Below are 20153 nucleotides of genomic sequence, written 5' to 3'. Positions count from 1 at the left end.
ACCCTAACAGCGAGCAGTGAGGAGACATCAAAAACACTCTGAACAGACCACAATGTGGCTCTGTCTTTAAAGCCTTGAGTGCTGAGTAATCCTGCATAGAAATGTTACTCCGTTGTTGATGCAGTGTGTCTGAAGCTGGACAGTCAGCCTCATTCTGCCATGCTTGCTATTTCCTCCGTGAGAGATGGAGAAAGAAGGAGGCAATGATTCGGCAAAGGTCACACGTCATAGATAGGCAGTCAGACCATAAACTCTATTCTGCCATTCTGCATCATGCCTCCTCTTTTTCCTGTTGTTGTTTGTTTGTTGCAGTGTCGTCAAAATAAGAAAATTAATGGGCTTGTTTAATGGGCTTTCACTGCCTGGTTCATGTGCTACTGTTTATGCACATACACACACACACTGGGATGAGAGGTCTGTTGCTGCTGACACTGACATGAAAGAATGCTACAGTTTGAGAAGTGAGAGATGTGGGCAGACTCACTACAGTAGAGACCACTTACATAAGACTCCAAGTTGGCATTCCTGTTATTTTTTTCCCTTTCCTTCCCTTTTTTATTTTCTCTTTTATTTTCGTCATGTGCATTCACCTACACAGTATGATTATTACAATAATATACACAGAGGACTGCTGGAATGCTAATCCCACTTAGCTCCTTTATTGGGAGATTACCTCTACTTCCCCAGTCATTACTGTACCTCTGAAAGAACATCTCTCCCTGCGTGGCACCTCTCCCTTCAATAGCCGCCTTTGTGCCTTCTCTTAAACAAACACTATTGGTGAGGCCTCATTCACTTCCTGGCCTAGATTAGCTAAGGGAATGTGGTATCTGCAGGAAATGAACTTCGTATTCCACACAGGGCCCTTCTAGCTCAAAGTAAGTATCAGGAACATGCATCAGTGAAAGTGTCTTTTTTTTTTTTTTTTTACTGTATTTCAAATATAGCACTTTTTTCTGTCCAACAAACTTACATATCCTCTCCTTTTATGACAATATTGATTGAAATCTAAACCGGCGGATATAATGGTTGCAGAAATGTAATGTGTTGATATTTATAAAGACGCTGCATGTGGTGTTTCATTTCAGCAGAGCTGGCACAGTAGGTGCCCAGGCACATGTATAACAGAGTGTGTAGGAGGTGCATGTGGGATCGAGCTCAGCTCTGACTAAAGCCTCACAGCCCATCTATATTCATAGTGAAGGCTGTGGAAACCATCAATGGCCACTCCACCAGCATTAGAAGAGTTATAAATGCAGATGATCTTTACAGATGGCATTTATAAAGACCAAGTGACTGCTAGAGTGACTTCAATGAACCAACCAACTATTACATGAATAAATTGCTAGGGGTTCACACTGCAACAGAGAATGCAATAATACTAACAGAAGAGATGTACTGTGCTGCTTGGTTCGTTGTCACTTATATTTCGTCATATGTATTTTTACTGCAACTTATTCCAGATCATTACTGAATATATATTTACTCAGTGTTTGCATACAAAGTGCGTTTTTTCAGAGGGTATTTTATCATTGTTTTATTTGAGTACTGAGCTGCCAACATTGTATTTGTTCTGACAGATGGTTTGTGGAACTGTGACAAGCCCAAGGTGCTGAAACTGGGAGTCCTCCCAGTCAAGGCCATGCTGGCAGTGGAGGAACACCTGTGGGCTTCATCAGGTGGACAGGTCTTCATCATCAGCACCCACACACATTCTGTGGAGGTATAAAACCTAGCTCTGATACTGTTATAACTGTTATTACATACCATGTCTACATTATAAACAGAGCTGTGTCTGTGTGCGTGCGCGTGTGCATGCGTGTGCTGTAAATAACCGTCGCTACATGTCTTTTTATCTGTGTATCTGTCCCAGTCTGCCTGTGTAAATCATGCAGGAAACAAGCACTAGTGAAAAAGATGATTAGCATGTTAATCATCGTCCTATCTGTTCAAGTCTGTGGGAACATCTGTGTCTCTTTAGAGAATGGAGGAGAAGAAAAAGCACAAACATAGTTTGGAAAAGCTGTTTTGTTTACTTGAACGTATGAGTATTTGAGGACTGCTTCCAGAGTATATGCAATTCAGTAAAGAGAGGGAGATGTGAGAAGTGAAACATCACAAGGAAAGTGAGGGGAAACAGTCAAGGCTTCTGTGAAAAGTATCTTGAGTGTGGATACGCATGTTTATTTGAATATTTCGCTAGAAGGTGCACATGTGAAATATGGTCACTAAAGGTATAAAGGATATCTAGTAGATGAGGGAGCCTCATTTCTCTTCCCAGTGTTCCTTTTTCCATATCCTGGAATATGGATGGTATTCCCTGTGTGTGTGTCTGACCTGGTTTAAGGAATGGAAGCACCTGCCATGGCTCTAGGAATAGTAACGTTCCTCTAACATGCACTCACTCATAATCTGTTTAGCCTCATTAAGCTCATTATGTCGGACCACCTGCCTGTCTCGCTCTCTTTTCCTCACTGAAGACTTACAGTTAGTCCTCAGTGTTGACTGAAAGTCAGGCGGATGAGACAGACTGAGCCAGAGAGGAAAGCATGGTGAAACGGGTACAAAGAAACTGGATACTTCGATAAGAACTTAATCATTTTAATCAAAGGTAGATCAAATATAAATTACAAGGTTTACACTTATCAAAAAGAAAAGATATTACCTTTATTTTTCTTGCTTCTTCATTGCCACATTTTATCAGCACACTGTACTGCGACACTTGTGAATGAACTCTCCTTAGCCAAATATAACTCCACCTACACGTCAAGCAATGTGTGGTGAGATTATGTAACTCGTGGAGATGGAAAAAGCCTAGTAATTGGTTTCCCATGCACCAAATGCAAACTTGCACTCTGCATATATTTGAAACTATTCTAATTTAAACTACTGGATGAAGGGAAAACCTAGAGTTAAGAAAAAGTTTATGAAATTGATTTGATATGAGATTTATTAAATACTAGTACTTTGTGCTTGTCCTTGTGCTTCTTGTTTTGACTACAACTGACAGTCTTATTATCTTCAGAAATATTGACATCACCTCTGAATAAACATCTTTGGTGCAAGTTGCCCGAAAAAAACCTAATTGTATCATATTCTATGTTGCCCATTGTGGAAATGTGATTCTTCATTTTCGATCGTAAAGCATAATCACAGGGTCCTAGACATAACAGCCACTAACAATGCGTGAGCTGCTGCAGTCTAAACAGACTGAGACAGATTTTCTGTGGGTTGATTGGTCTCTTAGGTTTTTCAAATATTTCTCTAGTTTGTAGTCACACACAGCCAACATGGGACAGCCAAACATTCTCCCTGTAGCCTCTGGAACATTTAGACTGAGCTTAAAACGTTACTAATATAATAGTATTGTGTGCTGTTGGTGCAAAAACTTGTTGTATTCTCTTGCAAAGGGACATTTTCTGTCAGATTTTGCACATTCTTGCAACTGATTTGAAAACGTGTTTAAGCTAATGCAAATGCTAATGAGAATGACATAACTTATAACGGAGATCCTGTAGGTTCTACATACTGTTCTATGCACCAGTAGGTTTTATAAATATTCTGATGTCTTCAGTCATAAAATTCTGAAATGAAATTCTGTATTGTGAATGTGCAGTATGTGATGCTTAAGTCCTGTCACCCTGCCCTGTCTTCCCCTTGCAGAGGCAGCTGGAGGCCCACCAGGAAGAGGGCATGGTGGTGTCCCACATGGTGGTGGCCGGTGTCGGAATCTGGATCGCCTTCAGCTCTGGTTCCACACTCCGCCTTTTCCACACAGAGACCCTGGAGCACCTGCAGGACATTAACATTGCTACACCTGTCCACAATACACTGCCTGGTAAGCATCATTTTCATTTTGAGACAGACAAATTACCAGTCCGATTTGATATCTGATTTAAATGCTCAAATAAAAGAATTGTAAGTGAATATTATGTAAAATTATTTAATTTACATTTCTTTCATGGTTAGAAATATTCACCACCAAAGACAGACTACAGTTAACCTACATCCCTTTTTTTTTTTTTACTGTTCTTATTTTGGCCTCTGCATCCGATCCCCAACATTTTATTTTCACATTTTCAACAAATAAAATCTGGTTAGGATTCCATAATTCCATCTCAAAAGTCACCAAAACGACAGGTTTAAAATGTTAAATAACAAAACACATGCACAGTAGGTATCAAAGAAAGAAAATATAGGTATAACTACCATTGCCTGCAGGTGGTGCTAATTTAACAATTCCAGTAGCTGTTAATTTTTTGCCTGTAGGAGGCAGCATTGGCATGGCAACATCTTCCTGTTTAAACTGCTGATGCTATTACTTTGATTGTCTGTTATGATTCATTCCACACAGTGACTTATTTGAAAACATAGAGGTTTTCTCACCTTGTAGAAGTCCTTGGTCTGCATACAACCTTGTGGTTTAAGACTCAGTAATATTGATTCTGTGGTCTTAACCACCTTCATCAATTCACCCACCGTCATCACTCTCAATTCTCTTTGCCTTCCGTTGAGTGTCCGTCAGTAATGTGATCTGTATGCCTCATGGAGACTTAAACCTTTTTGTGAGTTTCAAACTGTCTGACAATGAACAGCAAAGCATGGTCGTTCTCTCTTTTGATATCCGATCTTGTGATCATCTAGTCAACTATAGTTATTCAAATACAACCCTATTTGCGTGGTTGGTGTTGCAGGTCCCATGACTTCATGTTTTCAAAGTGCTGTCTTACTTGGTTCCTGTCAGTAATTAGCTGACATCAGTGTAGGTGCTAATCCAGGCAGCTCTTGTTATGGCAGGTCTGTCACGCTCTCGTCCTCTTTCAAAGGCTCCCTTATTCTAAACACTTGATTTGGACCCTCTCATTTTGCCTCTATTCATAGTGTTGAAAAAAAAACCTCCTCAAGTAATTTTAACTCTTTCTAAAGAGCACTTTCTAAAGGGAAAATCCAGCCCTAAGTTGAACATAAATAAATAACGGTACATCTGTTTTAATAACTGACAAAACATAGACAGAATTATGACATCAGATTGATATATTATATATATATAGACATATTCGCAGCTGAGCTACTAGTGGAGTTCAGCATAAAATAACATTCCTCAGCCGCATGAAACATCAGAGACCAAGAGTTTGTTTTGAGTACATAACTACACAAAGAAATGAATCACTTCAGAAATATAAATAAACACCTTTTCCACTAACAATTAACCTCAATTGATCAAAATGTAATGATGGCAAGCTTTTTTTTAATGTAATTTGGGTTAACTTAAATATCTCTTGGTGTAGGAGTTCCTTAGGGTTGTTTTTCCCTTCTGCAGATCTAGTGTAGCATTACCAGTGAGTGCAGTAATGCTGCTTTGAAAGGCACTTTACTTACTTCATCCCACCATAGTGGCTCACCCTTGATCCCTGATTGTGTAAGGCACCGCAGATGTAAACCTGTCATTAACAGGTTGTAACATCTGCAGAACAGTGTCAGGCGGAGGCAAGCCAAATGAGCCATAGCTCACAGACCATTTGAATCCAGATGAGTTTTATTCCGGAGGGTAAATATTTGTTTTAGAGGAAGAATTCACACAGTACATGCCAAAAATCAAGGCCATGTATTGTATCACACAACAATACTGCTTTCAGTTCCTGCACATGTCCTTTAGCTTTGAGGCTGGTTTTGTTACTGTGGCAATAGATCATATTGTATTTAGTGGGATGTGAAACCGGGACAGTTTCCTGATATGTTGCCATGTGTGTTTAAGCCAAACCTTGTCGCTGAGGATGTTCGGATCAAATCAAATGACTGTTATTGTGTCAGCCGTCCTTGGGTGAAGTCATCAGAGCACCCTGTAGCTTTGGATCTTGTAATCTGTCATGTTACATCAGCTTGACCCAAAAACAAACAGCCTAAAATGATGACTGTATTTTTTTGTTTGTTTGGTTATTGAGAGGAGATTGCTTCTGTTGTTATGAAGTCTGGATTTGTGCAATCCAATCACTCCTGCTCTCAGTCTCTTTTTCCTCCATGCTGAGTAATGCAGACAGCTGCGGTCTGGCATGCATTTCCTGAAGTATTCTTTCTGATGTTGTCTTGAAGTTTCATATAAATTATTTTTGGCAGTCCACTCCTTTCCTTCCTCTTTAAACTGGAATATACAATATTTTGATACTTCAATGAGGTTTTGATCTGAGTTCTGTTTTGTGTTGTGATTTAATCTGTATGGGTGTTGTGGTCTTCAGTTAATGACCAACCTGTAGTTGTTCTGTGCTATCTCATCTTCAGCATCATTAGCAGTGCTGCGATTAGCCTGGCATGTGTGCACATTTAGTCTTCAGAAGGATTTCTCTATTGTTGCCATAAGGTAGTAATAACATCAGGAGTATTTAGCTACAAAATGCCATGAGGGGATGTGTGAAAGTTGTGTAAAATCTGCTAAAGCATAGTAGCTCTTTTCATCTGGCTCTTCTCCCACTTAAAGCAACATTTATTCATCAGTGTAATCAGGTTTTCAGAGATGGTTTAAATGTCACTTAGGTGCCGGAGCAGCTATGAAGACAAACCCCACTGCTGTGAAGGGGTTAAAAACAAACTATAACAAAGAACCATTCACTCGCAGCTTTTTGTATCCATGGCTACAAGTTATTCACTGTGCCACAATGTTTAACAGCATTTCTGCATTGTCACGCTTTGGAGTGTAGAGAAAACAGATTTATGAACAGTACTGGCTGCTCTGAATTTACAATCCTTTAAGTTTCTTTAAGGAAATTTCTAATTGCAAGCAAAAATGTAAGCAATAACCAACTGCTTGGAGTATCTGGAGTGTCTTGATATTGTGGAAGAATCTCTCTCTGATGCCCAGTGTTTAGAGTTAAGTGGAAGGCCTCTTTGTCAGACAGATGTGAATGATAAAAACAGCCTTCTTTGGGACCTCAGTGCCCATATTGACTAATAGGATCCATGCAGCCGCAGAGGAAGCTGGTTCTGGGGCAGAGCACCACACATGAAAGCTTTCATCCTCCGGGCCTCGCCATTAACAGCTCACTTCCGCTGATAACTTAACTGGGTCCCTGGACTGTCAGTCAGCATGGAAATCAAACATTTTTTTATCCAGTTTGAACCACCAACAAGGTTGTGATTTGCAAATTTTAAATACAGTTGCATTAAATCCACCTGTCTGCTACTCTGCTTGCCATGTGTTTTGAGCTGTAGTTTTCCATAGTGTTCCACAGTGGCATTTATCGCTGCTGGCCGCTGCTGGGGAACAGAATGAGACCAAAAAATGTGCTGTTTCTGCACAAACTGATGTAATTGGAATTGCCAGCCAAACTGTTTGGACAGGAGGGACCAACTGTAATCGATGAGTGAGAGGCAAAGAGTGACAGGTCTTTCATCCACAGTTCTTTGCTCCATTAATTCTTATTTACTGAGACACAAGCCAGAAATAATATCAGTAAATGGGAAGAAAATAACAGGAAGTCCATATTATTATAAAGGACGATTACATTACAGACCCTAATGCAATCTTGGCTTGTCTGCAGAACACAATCAGGCTCAGGATTGACCCAGTGAACAATATCACCACAAGAGAGGCGAACATGGGGCGTTTTCTTCAGTGTGAATGCCTCTGTGAATGGTACAGTGTTAAATGCAGGTGGTGCTCTAGGTGGAGTTATCCTTCTCATGTTCAAGCATGTTGGAACAATTCTGCTAACTCCCTTCTTTGGAGAGAGGAGTTGCTTTTCCAAGCACTAAACACACAGTGGGTTAATATGCTGTAATAGCCATCATTACCACTGTAACTCATAGCTGGTGCTTATTAAAGAATCCTATGCAGTTCATATTGTAGAGTAATTTAGTGGTATCAGTAGCTGATTGGATGATAATTCCTGCAGTTAAAACAGACTACTTTTTCTTTATATTCCCAGAACTGAACTGTGGATCTTCTGATTGGACTTTGGATTTATTTTATTCTATATTCATCCTGTGGGACGAGGGTGGGCCCACTGAATCTCTTTTCCTAAAGTAAAGTAGGATAAAGAATCTACATCAGGCCAAGAACAGAAGCTGTAAAACAGTCCTACAATACTCACTTTAAAGGGAAAGTAGAGGCAAATCAATGTGTAAACTGTAAATAAATTTAAAATGTAATAAAAGAGGGAATATCTTAAAAAGTTCTTAATAAGCACTTCAAAAGGCAGTGGGCCTCCATCAAAGCAAACTGTACTGTGATGATGTCTCAGAGGACAGTGGCTGACTGCCTGGCTGCTATGTCTGCCTTTGTCTGCTGCTCTGTGACCTAAATAGGCAGCCATGCATGGTCTAATGGCAGACAAACATCAGGGGGGGTCAGTAAATAACACCTCCAGCTTTTCTTTGTTTGTAGGCCACAGTTGTTGCACACCTCCCGACATGAATAACACACTTATTCCTGAATGAACATCCACTCCCTCAGCGACCCAAGCACTGACCCAAGCACTGACTCAACAGGGTAGGAACGGATAACATGCTGTAGCTGCACTGTGAAGTAGCTCCAGTCAAAACTTGTCTGAAATTTGATGTCTTCTTGGAAAAAGCTTATGGTATTTAGTATTTAGCTTTTTTTAAACAGCGTGGTCCGCCACTTTGATCCAGACTGAAATATTTCTACAGCTACTGGATAGATTTCTATGAAATTGTATACAAGCATTCATGACCTTTGGCCTGACTCCCCTATGAGGATCACATTTTGTTTTTCAGTCGTGTCTTGAAAACTATTTGCTGGATTCCCAAGAAATTTGGTACAGACATTCTTTTTCCCCCCTCACAATTTGCTATATTCACTTTGATCCTCTGCTCATATAATCAATAAATGTTAGCATGCTAACATGATACACTAACTGGTGAGCACAGTAAATATTATGCCAGTAAAACATCTGCATTTTAACATCATCAATGTGAGCTTGTTGACATGCTAGTGTATGTGTGTATTTAGCTCAAAGCATACCTAAGCACAGAGCCGCGAGCGAGCAAATACAGCACCCTAAACTTTGCTCACTCGATGATGCAACTGATAAAATTTGTGTTTTTATCATTGAGTGAACAAAATTTAAATCTGTTGAGATAAAATGTGAATTTAGGCCCTAGAACACTTCCATTATCTTTACAGTGGGAGTAATATAGAATGAGGGTATGACTTCCAGGTATAGAGACTGAAACCATGATAATTCACATTGTGCTGATCTGACTTATTTCTACACCGATTGAATGGCTGATACAGCGTATTATTGTAATGTTTGGGATTTGCTCCTCCCTCCTGCTGGTGGTTGTCAGGACTAAGTGCAGATCAAAGTGGTGCTCTAGTCTAGGATCAGGGCCAGAGCTGGGCCATGTTGATGCTCACTTTGGGTTTATTTTAGTTCACCCTCTGGGTGGGGAACTCCAAATATTATGAAAGGAGGAAGTTGAGCAAGGTCCCCGACCAGCAGTCTGTGTGTTTCTGCTCACCCTGGGCCCTCATTAGAAGCACATGTGGGCAAGACGCAGAGCTGTGTCTTCCACTGTACCTGCCTGCCTATCTGGCAGGATTCCTGGAAGTGTGGCAGTATGTCGTGTGTGTGCCCCATGCAAGGGGTCAGCTCTAGTGAGGGGGGTCAGGCAGAGAGACTGGCAGTAATTTTTCCTAAAGCCCAAGAGGATTACTTTGAGGGAGGAAATTCAAGTCAAGCTGTTAGAGCAGTAATGACTCATGACAGTCTCGCCTCCCACATAGCAGGACTGAAAGGACATTTTTCGCCAAACCCCAGATTCTTATTACAATCATAAAAAATGATGATAAAAATGTCTGACTAGATACCATTTCTTACATAGCTTATTCCTGACATAGCTCCCGTGAGGGGATGGTCTGACACGAGAGCCAAATTGCACATAATAAGTCACCTAACACAGACTGTCAGCAAGCACGACTTTATTGCCATCCTTGCTGAAAGGTGCTGTTAACTTAACAATAGCAGCTTTTACAGTCCAAAGTGGCATCACAATGATTTCTCAGACCAGGAAGGAAAATAAAAGGTCAGATCAGATTGTTCTTTTGTAGCTGCCACAAGCTTTCTCAATAGAGGCAGAGCTCCCTGTTTAATTACAGCATTACAGCATGCTGTTACATAACACTTTTGTGTTTGTTTGTTTGACTCACAGCGGACCATAATGGTGCATTTTTCTGTGTTCAGACACTTGAAAAGAGCAGCTTTTATTCAGGCTCCTCTTTACGTTCCCCCGGAGACAAATAACCGTTGAACATCATCGCTGCAGAAATGCCCCTACACACTAAAACAGATACAACCCGCCCTCCCTCCCACGCACCACACTGTATTCAAGCCCAGTGAAGTGGACCATTAACGATGCACTTTTCTGATTTTCCAGGAGACACAAGTGTGCACGGTGCATCTATGTGGGGTCCAACTGTTCACGCCTGACACTTTAAATCACCCAGGGTTGGAGGATATCTCTGCAAAGAATCATTCTCTGACTGTTTCACATTATATTTTAACAAAATTGTCAACAGATTTACTTAATAAAGAGACTTGATCTGTGTAAGATTAAACCCGTGTTCTGCTTTTGTTTTTATCCAAAGGGAACCAAAGAGTGTCAGTGAGCAGTCTGCTGGTCTGTCATGGTCTGCTTCTGGTAGGGACCAACCTGGGGGTGACTGTGGCTCTCTCTGTCCCCAGACTGCAGGGGATCCCCAAGGTCACAGGTAACACTGATACATCACTGTATCACATTTTCAAACGTACTTACATATAGGGCTCCAAACTAATCATTATTTTAATTAACAATTTCCCTCAGCATGACAGAAATTGTCTGCTATGTCTTGCCCACAGGTGTTCAAACAGAGGAAACTAGCAAATCCTCACATTTTAGAATGAAAATCAGGAAATATTTGGCATTTTTAGTTGACAAAAGCATAAACAATAAATTTTTCTCTGTTGATCATCAATTAGATTCATTATAAAATTCCATGTAATGCTGACCTTTAGAGGAGACCCATCCTTGACTGCTTTACTCTTCCTCTTTACTAAGAAGGTTAATAGATAATTAATCTAATGATGATTCTTAGTGAGACTGAATTATATTATATGGTTATTTGCAGAAAAAAGAGGCAAATCAGACATTAGATAAAGTTGCAGGTTATTAGTTTCACTTCTCAGACATCAGTGTGTGAAACAAACCGGATGAATACTTATTTCGCTGTACTTGTCAGGTCGGGGCATGGTGTCCTTACACGCTCACTGCGGACCAGTCAAGTTCCTCACTGTGGCTGCTGCAGTGTGTAACCGGCCCTCTGGCCTGCCCTCCTCCACCCCTCCCACCTCGGTCCAGCCAACAGACACAGAGGATGTGGAGAGCACCCAGCTGCCCTCAGATTCAGCCCTGACTCCTCCTCAGGGACGAGGCGTGTGGTTGGGGGAAGCAGGCTGCACCACCATGGCTCTCCAGGACAACGTGTCCTCATCATCCTGCGGCTCACTAGCTCCATCCCAGGGCTCCTTGGAGCACGGGCCGGAGGACGGGGCTCTTTATGACATGCTCCATGACCCGGCCCACCACCAGAGGGGCCGCCGCTCAAGCAAGGTGGATGTCAGCTCTCTGCTGGTGGTGTCCGGAGGTTTGGGTCACCGCAGGGTGAACAAAAAGACCAAACAGTCTCGCCATGAGGACACCACTTCCACTATCATGATCTGGCAGATTCCCCTACTTAACATGTGACTTTAAAAACACCTTGATAGGTTAGTAAAATAGCATTTTACCAGTTACAAGTACAAAATTTTATTACATACCTGTGAGATTTAACCTTTTTTTCTGTCTTTCTTTCAGGTTAAAACAGAAGTGCTACACACAATTCACACAAGGAGATCTGGTGTTACACTTCACAGAATATTTGAGATGAATCAAAAACAACTAAATGTGTTATTTAAACCAGAACTGCATCAAGCATTATTTCCACAATGTTTCTAATGATGTCTCCTACCATAAAAGAACGAAGGGTCGATAAAACCACTCAATCGTGATGCTTGATGGTGCAAACACCAGCCTACAGACCAGTCAAAGGATATACTGTACTTGTTAAGGATGTATTCAGTCGGAAACAATGAAAGGTCTTTAATTTCACCATCTGACAAAGTTGATGGTTGTTCTGTAACATGGTTAATACATTTCATTACTCTCCAGTGTTTGTGCCATACCAGTGGACTGTATAGGACTGCAGTATTTAAATCAGTGTTGAAAAGAAACAAAATTGTCTTGCTTGAAAGGCGTGTAAGGTAACGACTGGGCTTTGAAACTGTTACATAAACGTTTCTTGTAAGATTAGGATTAGGTTTTTGCCGGACTTTAGATCATCTGTCAAGGCCAGAGTTGTAAATATGAAGTATGACAACTCAGGATTACATGTGTTGGAGTTTAGGGGTCAGAGTTTCTATGGAATCAGATCATTTTGCTATTGGACCAGCTTGTGCAGTGCTCCAACTATTCTGTTAAGAGAGCAAAGGGATAAAAAATTTCAATGACTGAATTAGTTTGAGAAGGCTTGAGGAGAATCCCTGGCTGGCCAGGTTTCTATTCATAAAGGGAAGAAAGAGTTGTTATCACCACAAGAGGTTTTTTTTTTTTTTTTTTTTCCCCTAATGCATCTTTGTTTCTCACATAACGATATTTAAAAGAAAAAAGACAAAAAGCTTTATACATTTGTCACATTTTGTCTGTACGTCTGTTATGTATTTTAACAAATCCATAAACATTGTTTTATTGAGCAAACTTGTGTATTTCATGCATGCATTTCTGTGAGCTTTAGTGAGCATGTTTATCCAGAATACGTCAACCACGTGGCAGCTTTTCTGCAGTTTGGAAAAGTTCAAAGCCAAACAAAATAATGAGAAGGTGCTGATTTTTATCATATTCAAAACAAGTGGCAGTATTGGGACATAAAAGAAGGAGGAAACGGTGTCAGTGTGCCTATTTTTCTTGACTCTAAAGTAACCTTGTACTTCTGTTCCACTCAAACTGTGTGCAGCCATCAGTACATGCAGGGACTAGCAATGTGCCTGAGGGGCCGCAGGAACTGAGCCTGATACAGCTCTTCCTGGATTTCACTGCTCATTTCTCCCACTGCCGAACAGAGAGGGTCAAGACATTTTCTCTCTTATAACGCCCACGTCCACTGTTGCGCAACCATGTTTCACTATATTGTCAGTTCTATCAAAAATAGATGAGATGACTCCAAGTTGGAGTTTTTCACATGCTACAATCCGCAGCACCCTAGGATGATCCTAAATATTATCTGATCTGATTTTTTTTTTTTTTTTGGTAGTATCTACCTGAGATAATCTTTAACTTCTGTAACTAAATACTGACTTGTATTTATTAACTAGGAGTAGAAGATGGCTTCGCCTCAGTCTCAGTAAGTAACCCAGTTATCAGTTTGTTTGGCTGGGTGTTGCCATTTCTCGCATATCAAGAGAACTCTGTGACTGGAAATCTTTTGTTTTCCCTCTGACCCTGAGGTTTCCATGGAGATACGCATTTTGTGTGTGTCTGTATCAGTCCTCAGCGAGTCTTTGTTCTCAGAATATCTGGCATTAAAACCTCCCAGCTGAATGCTGTCTAATCTCACAGGGCTGATAGTTGTGTGATGCCCTCGCAGTGGCTGCCCTCTATTTTTGTATTTGAAGACCGGTTGTTAAGACGCGCAGTCTCCGCAGAGGGAAGGTTACAGACCCTGGATAAAAACGCCGGCTACTGCAGCTGCTGCCCTTTTGAGGATATGCCTTTTGAGTGTACATGTCTCACATGCTTCTTGTGTCACTGGAGTGACACGCGTGCCCATGACATTTCCACTTCTAAGGTTACTTTTCCATACAAATCACATGATTACTTTTACTACACAGACATACAGTACATTATGCTTCACCCTGATTGTTTCGGACTGTATCTCCCATTGAACTCAGATTGATCAGACAGTTTTTGATCACTACAAGAAGGAAAGTGTGTCTCACATTCATAGAGCATTGCTAAGTTTTGTGTCAAACTTGCCTCAAGTACACACATGCAATTTATTTCAAGGAAAGGTTCAGTCAGCTCTACAGACATTGTGATAAACTCTCATGCACAAACAGGTGGTGTGTACTAATGGACCATTTATTGATTTTTACTACTTAAGCGTTACTGCAATACAAAATACATATGAAGGCGATGGAGTGTCGTTCATTTAATTTTATTATAATATACACTAGTAGTAAGGTAATATTCCAATAGGCATTGGATTTTATATGGGTTATTTAAATGAAGGGTCACACATTTCTTTTATTATAAAATAAAAGGTTTCTGGTTGGGATTGCTATATGCTATAGACTATATGTGTGTACAGGCATAAGAGGAGGGAGGGATTTCCCATATATCCCATTCCATGTCCCCCCCTAACCCCCACCCCCTACTCTCCACCCATCCATTGTGGTACCCAGGATAGGGATGATGCGTAAAGGAATGTCGCATCTCTTGGATGCGTCCAGCGCGAGGACAACAGATGGAGCCTCGTGCTGTTGAGAGTAGGGTTAATACCAACTGAATGGGGCGTGGTTTAGATCAATAATAACCGCCTCACTGTAGTCATCTGTTGAAAAAAAAAAAGAAGAAGAAGAAAATAACAAAAATCAGTGTCCTGACAGCTGAGAGCTAGTATCCCTGCTGTCCACGCTGGACAGCTCTAGTTTCCTGGAGGAAAGGAAGCTGGATGTGCGCAGCAGCTCTCCTCAGCTTCCACCGGAGGAAATTACTTGGCGACGGCTGATCTGAAGGAGGTGGTGCGACCTGAAATGACTGTTTGATCGTCCCCCTGCCGCGCCTCCAGCACGGAGCCCGGGGAGATTTCATCGCAGGAGCGGATGAAAGCAACAGTCCAAGAGACTCGCTGGAGCAAAGGTGAACGGAAGGTATAAACAAGCTGGAAATTGTCGGTGAAGTAAAGTCATCCAGGGGAGCACAGTCTGACTGCTTCATCAGGATTGCGACTGCCTTACGTAACTGAGCTTTGTGGAGGGACTGGCAGGGAAACTGCTGGTGCCGAGTTGTTGAATCACAGCGAGGAAACGCAGGTAGGTCACATTAAACTGCTAATAGAGAGAAATCCTTCTGTGTAGATTCTAATGTGGCTGAGATTACAGTCAAACACCTCCTTTTCCTTTATGACTCGACTGAATCAACTGTTTTCTCATTGTTTGATCGATAAGGTCGGGGAATGCGTTATACATCAGTTTTCGGTATATAATTACAACCGCCCTTTGCCCGTGATATTAGAGATTAATTCCCCCCCATCAGCGCGACACCATGTGCGCATGCGTATGGAATATCTCCAGATTATCACAAATAACGGACAGGCAGGGTGATGGTTGCAGTAGGTCTTGCAGTTTTACAGCCTCAAGAAGCTGCATGTTGGCAATACTTAGATTTCAAAGGTCAGACAAAGATGCACTTAAAACGTTGCGCTGCTTCAATGTTGTGCATGAAATGCGCTCTATAAATAAAGTAAAGTAATGTATTGACTGAAATAATGGCACGTACAGGAATGTATTTCACATCATAGTTGGCAATGGCAGAACAAAGTAATATTTTCCTTTAAATTTCACGGTTTCCATGCTGTTTTTAACCAGAGAAATGGCGCCCCTTAGAGAATAAAGAAGTCTTTGCAGCCTCAAGAGTCATTTCTCCCACCTCTGTTTAGTCTTGGTTAAATTCTCTCCTTGTTTTCCCCCCTGTAGGTGAAGAGAGAGGAGCACAGTCACAAGTTTTTCTATCCACTCAGCATGATCGGTGAAGACGCCGTCTCCCATCACCAGTGAGCACATCAGCATGAATGAGGGTCGCAGGCAGTGCGGAGGGACCATCACTGTGGAGGCTGATGTCATCCTCCACGCTGTGAACCCTGACCTTGTCACACCTCCCGACAAAGACGGGAATTTATGTCCAGGTTATGTTAAGGGATTCCTGCAGGATGACAAGGATTTCAGCCCTCCTCCAGTGTTTGAGAAGGAATACCTGTTGGATGGAAGACTGATGGAGAATAATCATATCGATCATCAGAAAGGTAACGGCTCGTACATCTCAAGAGCTGATCAGTTCCACCTCTCCAATGATAAGGGAGCGCTAGATCTCCCTCTTCATACTGACTCCACTGTTTCCAATCACATCGCTGGCATGCAACAAAATTGTACAAGCAGTGAAATCCACAACGGCGCCAGAGCTAAAGTGTCTTACGGTGCAGATTCCTCTGTATGCTTGTCTAGCCAAGCCAAACAGGAAACTGATCGGCCAATCTTAAAATCGAACCTCAGCCAGGAGGCTGAAAACGCACAGGCTAAAAAAGAGCCTGATTTAGTCATCGAAGTGGGCGGGCAGACGATTAGCGCTCACAAGTCTGTCCTGGCAGAGAAGAGCGACTACTTCAAAGCACGGCTGTCACGAGATATCCTGAAAGTGAAGGGAGTGAGCTACAAGACTTTGTCTACACTGATAGACTATGTTTACACTTCCCAGATGAATGTTGGCAAGGACAACGTTGTGGACGTCATCACAGGCGCTAAAATCCTTCAGATCCCCTGTGCTGTCCAGGCGGCCATGGACTCCATGTCTGAACAAATCCGTGCAGAGAACTGCTACGAGATTCTGACCATCGCCAAAAAGCAGCGACTGAGCGAACTGAAGGAGACGGCCTACGGCTTCATGAGTGACAATTTCCTCCAGATCCTCAAAGACCCCGCTGTGTACGGCCGTCTGACTGGGTCTGAGAGGGATCTGATCCTGAAGAAGAGAATGGAGGGGAGGAAGACTCTGATGGTCGCAGAGATAAATGATGTGTTCGATCGAGTTGGGAGCCGGCCGCCAAGCCGCTGTGGCAGCCGACCGCAGAGCCCCTTGTCGGTGGGGTCTTTAGAGGAGAACCATATGATTTACCACTTTAACGAAACAGCAAATGACTGGAGACCTCTGACTGCGATGCCTGAGGACATAAACACTAAAGGGTGTGGGATCTGCACCATGTATAATTACCTGTTTGTGGCAGGGGGAATAAAGGGCTACGGGGACAAGGGCAAGGTTTCCGACAAAGTCTTCTGTTACAACCCCATAACCAACCGCTGGGCTGAGGTCAGACCACTGAACCAGGCTCGTGCCCAGCTAAAGCTTGTGTCTATGGATGGCTACTTGTACGCCATTGGAGGGGAGTGTTTGTTTACAGTGGAAAAATATGACCCTCGCATGGACCGCTGGACCACGGTGGCCCCCTTGCCCAAGGGAGCCTTCGCGGTGGCCCACGAAGCCACCACCTGCAGTGGAGAACTTTATGTTTCAGGCGGCTCCCTCTTCTACCGCCTTCTTAAGTACGACCCCAAGAGGGACGAGTGGCAGGAGTGCCCCTACAACAACAGCAGGAAGAAGTCCACCGACATGGTGGCTTTCAAAAGCTTCATCTACCGCTTTGACGTCAACCGTGAGCAGGGCATTAACGTTTTCAAATACAACACCATAGTGAAAATGTGGCATGATTGCGCTTCACAGAGGCTTGGAAGTCATTTACCCTTCAGGTGTGCTGTTATCGAGAACTGCATCTACTGTGTGAACAAAGCCCAGACTCTCCAGTTTGTAGTGGAGGAGGAGAACGCCTACTTTGTTGAAGAGACGCTCAGGGCGCCTCTGGAGGCCAAAGGCGTTCTTTTCCCTTTTGTTCTCACTTTGCCTGAAAAGCCCGAGAAAGTTACATAGTGTGTGTGTGCACGTGTGTGTGTGTGTGTGTGTGTGTGTGTGTGTGTGTGTGTGAGAGAGATCCAGAATAACACACTCCATGGGTCATAGCAAAACTGGAATAAGCAAACCTTATATACACTCTTCAATGTCAGCTTTCTATCTCAGTGTCTCATTGCCTGCTTGCAATGGAATGTGTGTATTTGCATGGCAATTTAATGCGTCTACAGGGTTAAGCCTTAAAAATAAAACTTTTTCTTTAGTGTTGAATGAATGCAACCATACTTGTAACTGACTATAGATGATGACATGATGAAAGTGACTGTGGATCATTTTGTGTATTTCCTGTGTTCAGTTTCGTTTTGGTGCAATTTTGTAGTTAGAATAGAAATTATTTAGAACATATTAACTAGTTTACTGGTGACTTTGGTAACAAAAACAAGTGTTTTCTTGAAAATTGTAGAAAAAAACCCGTATGGAAGCAGTTATAGTGCGCTTTATGAACGATGCAACACAGGTTCTATGCAAATGAAACAGAATATACAGGTGGGTCTGCTGTAATGCTGTGCTATTTAGTAGAAACTATGAAATGAGTAGGAGTACAATATTTCTCAAACCCTGACCTGCATCGCCTTCGATTAATCCTGTGAAATATTGTCACATTATGATCAGTAAAAAAAAAAAAGAAACTACTGCATCCGTCTTTTAAGCCACATAAATATTCATCGTGGCTAAGCAGTTATGGAACTCATAGTACCTAATCGTAATTCAGGGGACCTTATCAGTCAATGCAACTCTGCATTTCCACACTACAATACATGAACTACTTTTATTTTTAGATTCAGAATATGCTATTTTGCTTATAGTGCCTACTCACGGTTGTAACAGGTCCTACATTTAGTACATTTGCCAAAGATGCATAATAATTCTGTCAGGCTATAATAAATCTATCAAACTTACATATAGTGTATTTTCACATCTTTTGTGGATTAAGTTCTTAATGAAAAGCATTCTTTAGACGTCACCCCAGTCGAGTCAAAAAGTAAAGCAGTAGTTTTTGTAGGAGGAAGGGCATCGTGTTTGCTGCTAACAGGTGTTTTCTGGAAGGTTTAACCCAGTCCCGCAGATTACACAGAGAAGCTGCTTTAATCTCACCTTCCCTGTCTGTGTTTCAGAGTAACAGCCTGCTCACCTGTTACCAGGTTACTTCCCTGGTGAGGGCCCATCCCTTTAAAGTCAAACATCAACTGAGACCACTGTGCTTCATTTCAGGTCATGGCCCTCACTGCTTCAACGAAGAAGTTTTATGACACTAATTAACCATGTTCTTCTTGCATCAGTGCACATTAGTACCAATTCTGCTCTAAATTTCCTTCTTTTAGACATTTCACAGTACTTGTTTGCAGCTGCAATAACACAGCGGGAGTTTTGTATGGAAGCTAATGCTGATTTATTCTTGGAACAAATTGCTTTTGATAATATTTGTAGAAGTGTCTCCATGCAAGTCAATGTGACTCAGACAAAATGGATGTGGTTTTGATATTTTGGCTGGCTGGCTGGCATCTGTATTTTTGTGAATTCTTTTATGTAAGGACTTGGTAGTTTTGGATCTGCTGCTGTGATGGACAGTAAAGTAATGCAACGCTAAAGGCTTCCTGTTCATGGCATATGGAGTGGGCTAACAAATAAGCTGTTGGATAATGTTTATCGGTCAGAATTAAGTGCTTCAAATAAAATATTTTGTGTCTGAAAATGATCTGGTTTTCTGAATATGTGTGGAGCATGATGGTGACGTGCTGCTTCGTTTTGGCAGGTCTGTCACGCATGGAACTGACCTGCCATCTAGTGGGCACTGACTATAACAGCACAAAGTAATACTGCTGCACAAACATTAGCTCTTGGCCAACAAAGCATGTAAGAACTAATGTGACTGTGTTTTCCTTGCCAATGAATGTACAGTAATTGTAATATTCAGAGTATAACATGAAGGGAAATTCCATGTCAGTAGGCTGCGTGAGTTTACACCATTGTGAACATCATTATAGTAAATCCAGCTTTTGATCATTGTGTTATTTCATTTGTCACATTCTTCTCGTTGCTGCCTGTGAAATATTTTTGAAAGGGAGATCATGCAAAAAACACCCTCAGGGAAAATCTGGCAACATGCGGTGGTTGCTTGTTTAAACCAGTGACACCATGAGTGTATTCACACAACAAGCACCTCAAAACATTTAAGAGGTTTGTTTACTGTATTTTTCTTGCAAATAACTAAAAAATAAATGTTGTAATAATTATTAACTAGTATTAGCTTAAGGGGAAATCTGTGAGTTGAGTTTAAGCCATTGTAAACACCATAGAGCTAGACCAGTTATGAGTGATGCAGGAGCTCTTAA

General features: G+C 41.8%; 2 protein-coding genes across 3 annotated transcripts in view; both read left to right on the top strand.

Moving 5' to 3' along the window:
• arhgef10 (Rho guanine nucleotide exchange factor (GEF) 10) overlaps positions 1-12786 on the top strand; it is a 49620-nt gene extending 36834 nt beyond the window's left edge. For both annotated transcript variants that reach the window (XM_023401645.2, XM_023401643.2), the window contains 5 exons: positions 1581-1723; positions 3664-3838; positions 10604-10726; positions 11234-11759; positions 11848-12786. In XM_023401645.2, the coding sequence (XP_023257413.1) occupies positions 1581-1723; positions 3664-3838; positions 10604-10726; positions 11234-11739 (947 nt within the window). In that variant the 3' untranslated portion in view covers positions 11740-11759; positions 11848-12786. The remainder of the gene's footprint in view (positions 1-1580; positions 1724-3663; positions 3839-10603; positions 10727-11233; positions 11760-11847) is intronic.
• Positions 12787-14487: 1701 nt separating this feature from the next.
• kbtbd11 (kelch repeat and BTB (POZ) domain containing 11) lies at positions 14488-19513 on the top strand. The gene is made up of 2 exons (XM_023401649.2): positions 14488-15119; positions 15783-19513. Exon 2 carries the CDS (start codon positions 15874-15876, stop codon positions 17779-17781), a length of 1908 nt encoding a protein of 635 aa, XP_023257417.1. The 5' UTR covers positions 14488-15119; positions 15783-15873; the 3' UTR covers positions 17782-19513.
• The last annotated feature ends 640 nt before the right edge of the window (positions 19514-20153 follow it).

The sequence above is a fragment of the Seriola lalandi genome, unplaced genomic scaffold, assembly GCF_002814215.2.
Source record: "Seriola lalandi dorsalis isolate HSWRI2012SDOR001 ecotype SW California unplaced genomic scaffold, Sedor1 jcf7180002053711, whole genome shotgun sequence".
Taxonomy (NCBI): Eukaryota; Metazoa; Chordata; class Actinopteri; order Carangiformes; family Carangidae; genus Seriola; species Seriola lalandi.
Note: the sequence above shows the minus strand (reverse complement) of the source record. Positions and strands in the feature narration are given on the sequence as shown.